This window comes from Carassius carassius, chromosome 22 (genome assembly GCF_963082965.1).
Source record: "Carassius carassius chromosome 22, fCarCar2.1, whole genome shotgun sequence".
Taxonomy (NCBI): Eukaryota; Metazoa; Chordata; class Actinopteri; order Cypriniformes; family Cyprinidae; genus Carassius; species Carassius carassius.
The window spans coordinates 20,787,946-20,802,558 of NC_081776.1; the positions used below are offsets into that span (position 1 = coordinate 20,787,946).

At 38.3% G+C, this 14,613-nt stretch overlaps 2 protein-coding genes across 2 annotated transcripts; both read left to right on the plus strand.

The window, feature by feature from the left end:
- Window positions 1–9,992: 9,992 nt before the first annotated feature.
- LOC132098595 (uncharacterized) lies at window positions 9,993–10,763 on the plus strand. The gene is made up of 2 exons (XM_059504655.1): window positions 9,993–10,668; window positions 10,756–10,763. The coding sequence occupies exons 1-2, from the start codon at window positions 10,083–10,085 to the stop codon at window positions 10,761–10,763; spliced, it is 594 nt and encodes a 197-aa protein (XP_059360638.1). The 5' UTR covers window positions 9,993–10,082.
- Window positions 10,764–10,929: 166 nt separating this feature from the next.
- Window positions 10,930–12,135, plus strand: LOC132098596 (zona pellucida sperm-binding protein 4-like). Its single transcript, XM_059504656.1, has 7 exons — window positions 10,930–10,949; window positions 11,010–11,102; window positions 11,174–11,331; window positions 11,405–11,597; window positions 11,668–11,815; window positions 11,895–11,967; window positions 12,046–12,135. The coding sequence occupies exons 1-7, from the start codon at window positions 10,930–10,932 to the stop codon at window positions 12,120–12,122; spliced, it is 762 nt and encodes a 253-aa protein (XP_059360639.1). The 3' UTR covers window positions 12,123–12,135.
- The last annotated feature ends 2,478 nt before the right edge of the window (window positions 12,136–14,613 follow it).

Sequence of the window (14,613 nt, forward strand, 5' to 3'; positions counted from 1 at the left end):
GATGTCACGGAGGAGAAGATTAAAAGAAATATCACGGGAGCAGCAGTAAAGTTTGTTAAACGGCTCAAGTGTGTTAGAAATAACGAGAAGATGGATAGCCTCTCAGTAATGATAAACTTTGATGAAAATAAAATGCCAGAGAAAGTTTATTTAGGATTTGTAAGATATGCAGTAAGACCATACGTTCCTCCGCCGCTAAGATGTTATAAGTGTCAAAAATTCGGTCATGTAGCGGCAGTATGCAGAGGTAAGCAGAGATGTGCGCGGTGTGGAGGTGAACATGAGTACGGCAAATGTGGGCAAGGTGTAAATCCTAAATGCTGCAACTGTGGTGGGGATCATAGTGCAGGATACGGTGGTTGTCAGGTACGGAAAAAGGCAGTCAAGGTTCAAAATGTTAGAACGACAGAAGGAATAACATACGCTGAGGCATTGAAGAAAGTAAACCAGATTCCTAAAACAAATGAAAATATGAATGAAGAAATTCATTCAAAACAACAGAGTAAAGAACAAAGAGATGAAAAGGTAGTAGTGGATGATAAAGTGGCATTTGTAACATTTATCGCTGAAGTAGTGAACTGTTCAGCTCAAACTGAAAGCAGGACTGAAAGAATTAAAATCATTATCAGAGCTGCAGAAAAGTACTTGGATCTGGGGAATGTTACTGTTGACATGATAAATGAAAGGCTCAAGATTCCAACATTAAATAGTCAAGCAGTAAATAGTCAGACAACATGTGGTGGATCTTAATGGTGTTATATATTTTGCAATGGAATGCAAGAAGTTTGATTGCAAATGGACAGGAGTTTAAGAAATTTATAGCAGACCAAGAGAAAGGCCCAGATATTATATGTATACAGGAAACTTGGCTTAAGTCACAATATAACTTTCTAATACATGGATATACTACTATTCGGAGGGATAGACAACAAGGGAATGGAGGTGGAGTAGCTACTTTTATAAAGCAAGGAATCGGGTATAAAACAGTTGAGGTAGATGGGGAAGTAGAAGTTGTGGTGGTGGAAATATGGGAAGGATCAAGGTGTATTAGAGTAATTAATTTTTACAATCCATGTGATAGGTTAAGCAAGGATATTCTAGAAAGTATAGGAGGAAATGAAAGTCAAAAAATGGTGTGGTGTGGTGATTTTAACGCTCATAGTTCAATATGGGGAAGCGCAAAAACAGATTATAATGGTAAGATCATTGAAGATATGCTAGATTGGGGAAGATTAGTGTGCATTAATGATGGAAGTCATACTAGAATTGATTTGAATAAGGGAAGGCATTCGGTATTAGACTTGACAATAGTATCTGAAAGTTTAGCGAGTAAATGTGAATGGAAAGTACTAAAACAAAGTACTGTAGGAAGTGATCATTTTCCTATTTGCAGTAAAGTTGGAGTAGATATAGAACAAAGAGTGGGGGAAAGAATGCCTAGGTGGAGGTTCAAGTCAGCGGATTGGGATAAGTATAAGGAGTTATGTGGAAGCAAAATGAAGGACATTAGTAAATGTATAGAAGATGTTGATGTTTTTAATGATGAAATATGCAAGGTTCTTCAGAGTACAGCAGTAGAAGTAATAGGTAAGAGGAAGGCAGGCAGCAGGAAGAAAGTTATGCCATGGTGGAACGAGGAGTGTAGTGAGGCAACAAAAAGGAGAAATAAAGCACTCAAGAAGGTAAGAAGGTCACTTAATTATAATGATTTAATAAGTTATAAAAGGGCACAAGCTATAGTGAGAAGAGTCATTCGGACATCTAAAAGAAATTATTGGAGGGAATTTTGTAATAGAATAGGGGAAGACATTGAAATAAGTGAGTTATGGAATATGATACGAAAGATGGGAGGGATACAAAGAGGTTACAACATACCTGTATTAGAATATAATAATAGACAAATTATATCTGAAAGCGGTAAAGCAGAGGTATTTGCAGAAACATTCGTTAAAATTCATAGTAATTCGAATTTATCAGAGGATGCGAGGAAAACTAGGGACCAGATACTAAGTAAATATCCTCATTTATTGGAGGAAAAGGGACTTTCAGGAAGTACAATGGATTCAGAGTTTAATTTGTACGAATTGAAAAAAGCGCTTGCAGGGGTTAAGCAAACATCTCCAGGCAGAGATGACATTTGTTATGAGATGGTAAAACATTTATCAGAGACAGCATTAGAGACAATTTTGAGGCTTTTTAATAAGGTTTGGGAGTTAGGAAAGTTACCAAATGACTGGAAGCATGGTGTCATAGTGCCAATTCCAAAACCAGGCAAAGATCATACACAGCCAAATAATTATAGACCTATAGCTTTAACGTCTAATCTATGCAAAATAATGGAGCGTATGGTCATGAGTAGATTAGTATATGTCATTGAAAGGGATAATATTTTATCACCTTATCAAAGTGGATTTAGGAAAGGACGTAATACAATGGACTCAGTACTGTGCCTGGAATCTGAAATAAGAAAGGCTCAGGTAAATAAGGAAGCTTTAGTTGGGGTATTTTTTGATGTTGAAAAAGCTTATGACATGATGTGGAAAGAGGGACTTTTAATTAAGTTAGAAAAAATGGAAATTAAAGGAAGAATGTATAACTGGATCAGGGATTTCCTGTTTAACAGAACTATACAAGTAAGAGTAAGTACTGCTTTTTCTCAGATACACACAATAGAGAATGGAACACCTCAGGGAAGCGTTAGTAGTCCAATTCTGTTTAATATTATGATTAACGACATCTTTACAAAGGTTGATAGGGGCATTGGAAGATCTTTATATGCGGATGATGGAGCACTGTGGAAAAGAGGGCGTAATGTAAAGAATGTGGAAAGATGTTTGCAGAATGCCGTTAAAATGGTAGAAAATTGGGCAAATGAATGGGGATTTCGGTTTTCAGTAGATAAAACGCAGGTAATTTGTTTTGCAAAAAGGAAAAGTAACCCTACCATTAACATCAGATTGTATGGACAAGAAGTGAAGCAAACAGCAGTTGTGAGGTTTCTGGGTATATGGATGGATTTGAAATTGAATTTTAGTATGCATATCCAGAAACTGGTTGACAAATGCAAAAAAGCATTAAATATCATGAGGTGTTTAGCAGGAGTTGATTGGGGAGCATGTCGCCAGTCTCTTAAAATAATATATTGTGCTCTAATAAGATCAGCAATAGATTATGGCAGTATGGTATATTGCACTGCATCCAAAACACAACTCGTAAAAATAGAGGCAATTCAGTCACAAGCTTTGCGAGTTTGTTGTGGAGCGTTTAGATCCTCTCCAATAACAGCAGTGCAAGTAGAGATGGGTGTAATGCCTCAAGTAATTCGTAGGCTCAAGTTAAAGATGAGGTATTTTATAAGTATAAAGGGACACTTGGACAGTCACCCAGTTAAAATGGTGTTGGAGGATTGTTGGGAATATGGACATAAAAAGTTATCAAGTTTTGGATGGAAGGCCAGTGAGGAAGCCCGGAGAATGGGATTAAGTGACTTCAATGTTGCTCCTACTGTGGCTAGGTCAGCAATTCCTCCTTGGTTTTTCCCAATGCCTTTGATTGATACTCAATTGCTTAAAGAAAAGCATAACAATACAAATGGATTAGGAAATTTTAATATACAGCAATACATTGATCAAAGTTATTATAGTGCAGTTCAAATATACACTGATGGTTCAAAAGATCCAGAATCTGGGAAAACAGCAGTAGCGGTATATATTCCACTTTTTAACATTAGAATAGCAAAAAGAATATCAGATTATCTTTCAGTATTCTCTGCAGAAATTATTGCAATATGTCTAGCGCTTCAGTGGATAGAAGAAATCCAACCAACAAGGGTAGTGATATGTACAGATTCTTTATCCGCACTAAATAGCTTGGAAAGTGGAACATCATCAGCAAGGCAAGACATGATAAATGAAGTAATGCAGAGTCTTTACAGAACAAGACAGTATGGACTTCTGGTGAATCTTGTATGGGTTCCATCGCATATGGATGTGAAAGGAAATGAGGAGGCTGATAATCAGGCTAAACAGGCATTAAATCATTCACAAATTGACATTGAAGTGGCATTAAGTAAAACAGAAATTAAAGTGATAATAGCTAAACAAATACAGGAAATTTGGCAGAAAGAATGGAATGAAGGAAAGAAAGGTAGACATTTTTACTGCATTCAAGGAAAAGTTGGGTCAGAGAGAAGAAGATTCGGAAACCGGAAAGAGGATGTTTTAATAACAAGAATGCGTATTGGACATTGTTTATTAAATCAAAGCTTACAAAGAATTGGTAAACATGAGAATGGAAATTGTGACAAATGTGGGTTAGTTGAAAATATAGAGCATGTCCTTTTAGAATGCGAAGCTTATGAAAGAGAGCGGTCCCAGTTAAGACATGCTTTAAGAAGTGTAGGAATCAATGAGTTGACACTTCAGGTTCTCCTAGGACAAGGTGCTAAACAATCAAGAGTTTATCATGAGTTATTTATATTTTTAAAGGAAACAGGATTATTTAATAGGATTTAAAACTCCATTATGTGTAAATTTTATATGGATATATATATATAATTTTTTTTTTTTTTTTTTTTTTTTTTTTTTTTTTTTTTTTTTTTTTTTTTTTTTAAAGAGTAGATCTAGTTTAAACTTCCTTTCCAAATATGCGCTTCACACTCCATATCAGTAGGTGGCGGGAATGCACCTTTTAAGTTGGTTTGCCAACCGCCATTAAATCCTAGAAGAAGAAGAAGAAGAATCTCCACTTGGTGGTGGGTGAGACTACGGTGGTGGCAGGTGGAGGTGTGGAGTGATGATGGAAGGAAGTAGCGTAGATTCCGGAAGTGATCCGGAAATGGAGGATGTGGATAGTGGAGGCGGCGAGAATGGAAGTAGTAAGTGGAGTGTAGTAGAAAATCGGAAAAGAAAGAAACAATCTTCAGAATCGGGTAGTGAGAAAGGAAATCTCCAGACTAGAAGAAGGAAAGAGGAATATAAGGTATTGTTGAAGTTTGTTGACTCTGTAAATGCGATTAATCCGTTGAAGCTGACGAAAACATTGAAAGAAATGATAGGGACAGTTGAAAGCATTACGACTTTGAGGGATGGCAATCTGTTGTTGTTTTGTAAAGACAGTAGGCAGCAAAAATCAGCTCTGGGTATAAAATCGATGATTGGACATAAGGTGTTGTGCTCGATACCGGAAGAAAAGAATTGGGTTAGAGGTGTTGTAACAGGGATTCCGACAGATGTCACGGAGGAGAAGATTAAAAGAAATATCACGGGAGCAGCAGTAAAGTTTGTTAAACGGCTCAAGTGTGTTAGAAATAACGAGAAGATGGATAGCCTCTCAGTAATGATAAACTTTGATGAAAATAAAATGCCAGAGAAAGTTTATTTAGGATTTGTAAGATATGCAGTAAGACCATACGTTCCTCCGCCGCTAAGATGTTATAAGTGTCAAAAATTCGGTCATGTAGCGGCAGTATGCAGAGGTAAGCAGAGATGTGCGCGGTGTGGAGGTGAACATGAGTACGGCAAATGTGGGCAAGGTGTAAATCCTAAATGCTGCAACTGTGGTGGGGATCATAGTGCAGGATACGGTGGTTGTCAGGTACGGAAAAAGGCAGTCAAGGTTCAAAATGTTAGAACGACAGAAGGAATAACATACGCTGAGGCATTGAAGAAAGTAAACCAGATTCCTAAAACAAATGAAAATATGAATGAAGAAATTCATTCAAAACAACAGAGTAAAGAACAAAGAGATGAAAAGGTAGTAGTGGATGATAAAGTGGCATTTGTAACATTTATCGCTGAAGTAGTGAACTGTTCAGCTCAAACTGAAAGCAGGACTGAAAGAATTAAAATCATTATCAGAGCTGCAGAAAAGTACTTGGATCTGGGGAATGTTACTGTTGACATGATAAATGAAAGGCTCAAGATTCCAACATTAAATAGTCAAGCAGTAAATAGTCAGACAACATGTGGTGGATCTTAATGGTGTTATATATTTTGCAATGGAATGCAAGAAGTTTGATTGCAAATGGACAGGAGTTTAAGAAATTTATAGCAGACCAAGAGAAAGGCCCAGATATTATATGTATACAGGAAACTTGGCTTAAGTCACAATATAACTTTCTAATACATGGATATACTACTATTCGGAGGGATAGACAACAAGGGAATGGAGGTGGAGTAGCTACTTTTATAAAGCAAGGAATCGGGTATAAAACAGTTGAGGTAGATGGGGAAGTAGAAGTTGTGGTGGTGGAAATATGGGAAGGATCAAGGTGTATTAGAGTAATTAATTTTTACAATCCATGTGATAGGTTAAGCAAGGATATTCTAGAAAGTATAGGAGGAAATGAAAGTCAAAAAATGGTGTGGTGTGGTGATTTTAACGCTCATAGTTCAATATGGGGAAGCGCAAAAACAGATTATAATGGTAAGATCATTGAAGATATGCTAGATTGGGGAAGATTAGTGTGCATTAATGATGGAAGTCATACTAGAATTGATTTGAATAAGGGAAGGCATTCGGTATTAGACTTGACAATAGTATCTGAAAGTTTAGCGAGTAAATGTGAATGGAAAGTACTAAAACAAAGTACTGTAGGAAGTGATCATTTTCCTATTTGCAGTAAAGTTGGAGTAGATATAGAACAAAGAGTGGGGGAAAGAATGCCTAGGTGGAGGTTCAAGTCAGCGGATTGGGATAAGTATAAGGAGTTATGTGGAAGCAAAATGAAGGACATTAGTAAATGTATAGAAGATGTTGATGTTTTTAATGATGAAATATGCAAGGTTCTTCAGAGTACAGCAGTAGAAGTAATAGGTAAGAGGAAGGCAGGCAGCAGGAAGAAAGTTATGCCATGGTGGAACGAGGAGTGTAGTGAGGCAACAAAAAGGAGAAATAAAGCACTCAAGAAGGTAAGAAGGTCACTTAATTATAATGATTTAATAAGTTATAAAAGGGCACAAGCTATAGTGAGAAGAGTCATTCGGACATCTAAAAGAAATTATTGGAGGGAATTTTGTAATAGAATAGGGGAAGACATTGAAATAAGTGAGTTATGGAATATGATACGAAAGATGGGAGGGATACAAAGAGGTTACAACATACCTGTATTAGAATATAATAATAGACAAATTATATCTGAAAGCGGTAAAGCAGAGGTATTTGCAGAAACATTCGTTAAAATTCATAGTAATTCGAATTTATCAGAGGATGCGAGGAAAACTAGGGACCAGATACTAAGTAAATATCCTCATTTATTGGAGGAAAAGGGACTTTCAGGAAGTACAATGGATTCAGAGTTTAATTTGTACGAATTGAAAAAAGCGCTTGCAGGGGTTAAGCAAACATCTCCAGGCAGAGATGACATTTGTTATGAGATGGTAAAACATTTATCAGAGACAGCATTAGAGACAATTTTGAGGCTTTTTAATAAGGTTTGGGAGTTAGGAAAGTTACCAAATGACTGGAAGCATGGTGTCATAGTGCCAATTCCAAAACCAGGCAAAGATCATACACAGCCAAATAATTATAGACCTATAGCTTTAACGTCTAATCTATGCAAAATAATGGAGCGTATGGTCATGAGTAGATTAGTATATGTCATTGAAAGGGATAATATTTTATCACCTTATCAAAGTGGATTTAGGAAAGGACGTAATACAATGGACTCAGTACTGTGCCTGGAATCTGAAATAAGAAAGGCTCAGGTAAATAAGGAAGCTTTAGTTGGGGTATTTTTTGATGTTGAAAAAGCTTATGACATGATGTGGAAAGAGGGACTTTTAATTAAGTTAGAAAAAATGGAAATTAAAGGAAGAATGTATAACTGGATCAGGGATTTCCTGTTTAACAGAACTATACAAGTAAGAGTAAGTACTGCTTTTTCTCAGATACACACAATAGAGAATGGAACACCTCAGGGAAGCGTTAGTAGTCCAATTCTGTTTAATATTATGATTAACGACATCTTTACAAAGGTTGATAGGGGCATTGGAAGATCTTTATATGCGGATGATGGAGCACTGTGGAAAAGAGGGCGTAATGTAAAGAATGTGGAAAGATGTTTGCAGAATGCCGTTAAAATGGTAGAAAATTGGGCAAATGAATGGGGATTTCGGTTTTCAGTAGATAAAACGCAGGTAATTTGTTTTGCAAAAAGGAAAAGTAACCCTACCATTAACATCAGATTGTATGGACAAGAAGTGAAGCAAACAGCAGTTGTGAGGTTTCTGGGTATATGGATGGATTTGAAATTGAATTTTAGTATGCATATCCAGAAACTGGTTGACAAATGCAAAAAAGCATTAAATATCATGAGGTGTTTAGCAGGAGTTGATTGGGGAGCATGTCGCCAGTCTCTTAAAATAATATATTGTGCTCTAATAAGATCAGCAATAGATTATGGCAGTATGGTATATTGCACTGCATCCAAAACACAACTCGTAAAAATAGAGGCAATTCAGTCACAAGCTTTGCGAGTTTGTTGTGGAGCGTTTAGATCCTCTCCAATAACAGCAGTGCAAGTAGAGATGGGTGTAATGCCTCAAGTAATTCGTAGGCTCAAGTTAAAGATGAGGTATTTTATAAGTATAAAGGGACACTTGGACAGTCACCCAGTTAAAATGGTGTTGGAGGATTGTTGGGAATATGGACATAAAAAGTTATCAAGTTTTGGATGGAAGGCCAGTGAGGAAGCCCGGAGAATGGGATTAAGTGACTTCAATGTTGCTCCTACTGTGGCTAGGTCAGCAATTCCTCCTTGGTTTTTCCCAATGCCTTTGATTGATACTCAATTGCTTAAAGAAAAGCATAACAATACAAATGGATTAGGAAATTTTAATATACAGCAATACATTGATCAAAGTTATTATAGTGCAGTTCAAATATACACTGATGGTTCAAAAGATCCAGAATCTGGGAAAACAGCAGTAGCGGTATATATTCCACTTTTTAACATTAGAATAGCAAAAAGAATATCAGATTATCTTTCAGTATTCTCTGCAGAAATTATTGCAATATGTCTAGCGCTTCAGTGGATAGAAGAAATCCAACCAACAAGGGTAGTGATATGTACAGATTCTTTATCCGCACTAAATAGCTTGGAAAGTGGAACATCATCAGCAAGGCAAGACATGATAAATGAAGTAATGCAGAGTCTTTACAGAACAAGACAGTATGGACTTCTGGTGAATCTTGTATGGGTTCCATCGCATATGGGTGTGAAAGGAAATGAGGAGGCTGATAATCAGGCTAAACAGGCATTAAATCATTCACAAATTGACATTGAAGTGGCATTAAGTAAAACAGAAATTAAAGTGATAATAGCTAAACAAATACAGGAAATTTGGCAGAAAGAATGGAATGAAGGAAAGAAAGGTAGACATTTTTACTGCATTCAAGGAAAAGTTGGGTCAGAGAGAAGAAGATTCGGAAACCGGAAAGAGGATGTTTTAATAACAAGAATGCGTATTGGACATTGTTTATTAAATCAAAGCTTACAAAGAATTGGTAAACATGAGAATGGAAATTGTGACAAATGTGGGTTAGTTGAAAATATAGAGCATGTCCTTTTAGAATGCGAAGCTTATGAAAGAGAGCGGTCCCAGTTAAGACATGCTTTAAGAAGTGTAGGAATCAATGAGTTGACACTTCAGGTTCTCCTAGGACAAGGTGCTAAACAATCAAGAGTTTATCATGAGTTATTTATATTTTTAAAGGAAACAGGATTATTTAATAGGATTTAAAACTCCATTATGTGTAAATTTTATATGGATATATATATATAATTTTTTTTTTTTTTTTTTTTTTTTTTTTTTTTTTTTTAAAGAGTAGATCTAGTTTAAACTTCCTTTCCAAATATGCGCTTCACACTCCATATCAGTAGGTGGCGGGAATGCACCTTTTAAGTTGGTTTGCCAACCGCCATTAAATCCTAGAAGAAGAAGAAGAAGAAGAATCTCCACTTGGTGTTTAGCTGTTGAACAATGGCTGGAAGTTGGTGTTTGGTTCAGATTTCGTTGGTCTGTGCGTTCTGTCATGCTGTTCCACAGTGGAGTAAGTCGCTTCAGGATGTTCAAGCTCTGATGATGCAGCAAACTGACCAGCAGTTTCAGCTCCAGAAGCCAGTTCAACAGCTAACTAACCAACAGTTTCCGCTTCGGAAGCCAGTTCAACAGCTAACTAAGCCGCAGTTTCCGCTTCAGAAGCCTGTTCAACAGCTAACTAACCAGCAGTTTCCACTTCAGAAACCAGTTCAACAGCTACCTACACCGCAGTTTCCACTTCAGAAGCCAGTTCAACAGCTACCTACCCCGCAATTTCCACTTCAGAAGCCTGTTCAACAGTTAACTAAGCCGCAGTTTCCGCTTCAGAAGCCTGTTCAACAGCTAACTAACCAGCAGTTTCCGCTTCAGAAGCCAGTTCAACAGCTACCTACCCCGCAATTTCCACTTCAGAAGCCAGTTCAACAGATAACTAAGCCGCAGTTTCCGATTCAGAAGCCAGTTAAACAGCAGTTTCAGAAGCCAGTAGTGCAGGCAGAGCCCCTTGATAAATGTGCTGTAGCTGATTCTGAGCAGATCCAATGTGGTCTACCTGGGATCAGTGGTGCTGAGTGTGAAGCTATCAACTGCTGCTTTAACGGACAGCAGTGTTTCTATGGAAGGGCGGGTAAGTGTTCTCAATCTTATTCCGTTCGTGTCAAACTGATTCTCTGAATTTAATCTGCTCTTGTACCTTGTTCTAGTGACTGTCCAGTGTATTAGAGATGGTCAGTTTGTGGTAGTGGTGTCTAGAGACGTTACTCTGCCTCGACTGAGTCTGGATACGGTTCATCTACTGGGTGGAAATGACCCACCTTGTGCTCCTGTGGGGTCTACACCTTCCTTTGCTATATACCAGTTCCCTGTGACCGCATGTGGCACGAGCGTGATGGTGAGCAGCAGCTACTGGTTTTATTCTGCATTGCTTATGATGGACTGGATGCTGACACGTTCCTATTCACAGGAGGACAGCGGATATGTGGTGTATGAAAACCGAATGACCTCCTCGTATGAAGTGGGGATTGGACCATATGGTTCCATCACAAGGGACAGTCATTTTGAGTAGGTGATCCATGTCTTGGTGTGACCATTAATCCCTGATAAATGCTACAAGCTCGCTGTGTGTCGTCCAGGTTTCTCTTCCAGTGTAGATATTCGGGAACTTCTGTGGAAGCTCTGGTTGTGGAGGTCAACTCTGTTCCTCCACCTCCACCAGTAGCTGCTCCTGGACCTCTCAGGGTGGAGCTCAGACTGGCCAATGGCCAATGTGTCACCAAAGGCTGTGCTGAAGGTAAGGTCTTGTCCTGTGTCTGCCTAAAGCCTTTCAAACTGGAGTCTGGTTAAACCCCAGTGTTGTTCCTCAGGGGATGAGGCCTACACGTCCTATTACAGTGACGCTGATTATCCCATCACAAAAGTCCTGCGAGAGCCTGTGTATGTTGAGGTGCACATTATGGAGAGGACCGACCCCAACATTGTCCTGACGCTGGGACGTTGTTGGACGACTTCAACCCCCAGTCCACTCAGTCTCCCCCAGTGGGACCTTCTGATCGACGGGTGAGTGTACAGCCAATCTTTATCCAGTTGGTCTGCTGGGAGACCCTTTCTAACTTTCTCTTGTTTTCAGATGCCCTTACCAGGACGACCGCTATCTGACCACACTGGTTCCAGTGACTGGATCGTCTGGTCTTCAGTTCCCAACCCACTACAAGCGCTTTGTTGTGAAGATGTTCACATTTGTAGATCCAGCCTCACTGGCTGCTCTGAAGGAAACCGTATGCCCCCCTTTACTTGAACATCTGTATATTTACTACTTGTGGATTCTATGACTTGAGCCTCTTTCTTCCCTGTCAGATCTTCATCCACTGCAGTACAGAGGTGTGCCATCCATCATCTGGCTCTTGTGAGCAAAGCTGCACTAGGAAACGTGAGTTCTTGCTTTCTCTTGACAAGAGGAACGGAGCATTTTAGAAGTGCATTCTCACTTCGAACATTTCTCTTTCAGGAAGAGACACTCGTATCAAGGCTGTCTCTGGGGAGCAGACTGTGGTTTCTAGTGGAGAAGTTACTCTGGTCATGTAAATCTAGTGTTTTTTTTTTTTTTTAAATAAACTTTGCAGAACCCTTAGGTGTCTTTGTCTATTGGCATTGTTTTGGTTCAGCAGAATGTGGGATTACATGCCTCTTCCCAGTGTTTTCCCCTCTCACTATTAAACCAAGGTTCCACAACCTTTTGTAAGGTTGTGCATTCCTTAATCCTTCCTCCAGTTGCTAACCTGGGGCAGCACAAGGCTCCCCTTATTCTTTTAATTTGTCTTCCAAACAGTAGTTTGGTTCCCGACATTCACAATATAGAAAGTAGTTATGTGGATTACTTGCGGCTTTTGTTTTAAATACAACTCAAATCGCTGAGCTCAAGTTTTAAGTGGAAATCAATTCTCGACTGTCTTGAAGCAAACACGAAACGGTGTCAATTGTCTGCAACTCAAAGTAGTGATATTAAAAGAATACTTCACCCCAAAATTGTGTCACTAATCCCTTACCCCCGTGTTGTTCCAAACCTGTAAAAACTTCATTCGTCTTCGTAACACAATTTAACCCCTTACTTGTCACCCCCCATTTTCAGCATGGAGACACAAATGACATACCCAAAATTAAAAGGTTGCTGCTTAGGAGTCTTTCTTACTAGATACATAATGTTCCCAAAGCTGACACTTCAAAGTTTACTGTTCATGAATCAGAATTACTCAGACTGTTATAATAGAGATAAGCTCAAACATGTCAATAAAAATATTTAAAACATACTGCAGTGTACTAAATGATGTAGGATATAATTTTAGATACATGATGAAGCTAAAGCCACAAGTCTACTAATACTTCACTTTATTTCAGAATCTGATCTCACAAAGTGTGAATTTTATTAAACCTTTTCTAAGACCATGTCATGTGTATTTTTAGAGAAGGCTCATAAAAGGCTAATAAAATTGATTTGACTCCTGGAATGCGATTATCTCTTGTTTGATTCTATTGTTCTTGCGAAACAAGCCTTTCACAGATCGGCCAGGTATGACACAATAATGATAAATGAGGATTTTCTTTTTTTTATTCCACTACTATTAGCCTTTGTTTTGGGTATTTCAAGGTTTACCAAGCCACATCGCTTCATTTCCAGTATACATTTACCCCACTATTATCAAAAGCCTTACTATAAAAATACAAAACATTTTCTTACAACCTTTGACAATACTACAAAATGCATTATGAAGAAGATCTGCACCTGCTATGTAGCTGCATTAGAGCTAACGTTAGCATCAAGCTACATGAGACTATTTATGAAATTATTAGTACACTTTTACTCAAAACTCACTTTAAACCCTGACTGAGTGTTTGTAATAACCTCCTTTTGGTCGTTTACGGTTGTAAAAATATGCTATTTATAGCCTTTTACGTCGCTGCACAAGTTAGCATTTCAGATGTACATTTTTAATATTGTTATAAAAACGCCCCAAATCTCAAGAAAATCACATACCAACTATTAACTAACGTAATCGTGTGTTTATTATTTGGATATTTCATGGGTACAGAGGTTTCTCTGTGTTGTTGTGGTCAGATATCAACACGGAAGTGTACAGGAAATGCATCATGGGCAGGACAGGGCGGGATATGATGCACCGTTATGATGGACAAGACACGGGCGAATCCGGTCTCTGTCAGCGCGCACACGGAAGACTATACACACAGAGACAGGGCTGGGAGCGGATCATTATCATCAGATCGCGTAAATCAGTGGAAAATGAATAGAAATTATGATTCTGTCTGAAGAAATATGAAGTAAACATCAGTAAATATATCTCTGTGTATATGCAACTTTTGACTATAAACCCTATTTGACACTTTTCAGTGAATCTATGAGAACACAAACCACTGCAGACGTGACTGAATATGAATGCTTGGTGAATTTCATCCACCAGTCCAAACATTAGTTCTCTTTGGGTGTCATTTCGGCAATGATTTCTCAGAATTATAACTGACCTGCTACTGCACAAAAAACCCCTTACGTCAGTACAGGTTCTGCAAGTTTGGCTCCCCAAATACTAAATTGAACTTAAGAGATGCCTGCCATTTTCCTAACACAATGGAAAAACCTATAAATAACCCATCTGAAGGTGGAAAATGTTGATACTGGGAGTGCGCTTTTATTGTACATGGATTTAAAAGCATTAGAGATGTCAACAAGGAGCATTAGGAAACAGATTTAACTGAGCAAACCTATTTGGGGATGCAAGGAGAAAATTAAACTGCTCATTTAAAGTTACCAACACAAAGAAATCAAGTTCACTGCATAAGAGGCACGCAAAATCTGCAGTGCTTCTAGGAAGTGGACGTTCACGCAGAACTCCCAGAATTCCCTTTACAGCATCATGGGCAATGTATTCCACCTTTACAGTCAAAAAGGGAGCTCACAGCAGGTCCCTTTAAAAGGGTTATTAACTTCCCTAACGTGAAAAGGGAGCCTTTCCTTCTGGCAAGAGAATAGGTACAGTAGGACTACCCGCTTCCTCGCTCAAATCAA

What these genes read in the sequence shown, in the direction of transcription:
- LOC132098595 (XM_059504655.1), top strand. Translation starts at nt 10,083, where the DNA reads ATGATGCAGCAAACTGACCAGCAGTTTCAGCTCCAGAAGCCAGTTCAA.
- LOC132098596 (XM_059504656.1), top strand. Translation starts at nt 10,930, where the DNA reads ATGGTGAGCAGCAGCTACTG. An exon ending in ATGGTGAGCAGCAGCTACTG is followed by an intron (nt 10,950 to 11,009) that starts GTTTTATTCTGC and finishes TTCACAGGAGGA; the next exon opens with CAGCGGATATGTGGTGTATG. An exon ending in ACAAGGGACAGTCATTTTGA is followed by an intron (nt 11,103 to 11,173) that starts GTAGGTGATCCA and finishes TGTGTCGTCCAG; the next exon opens with GTTTCTCTTCCAGTGTAGAT.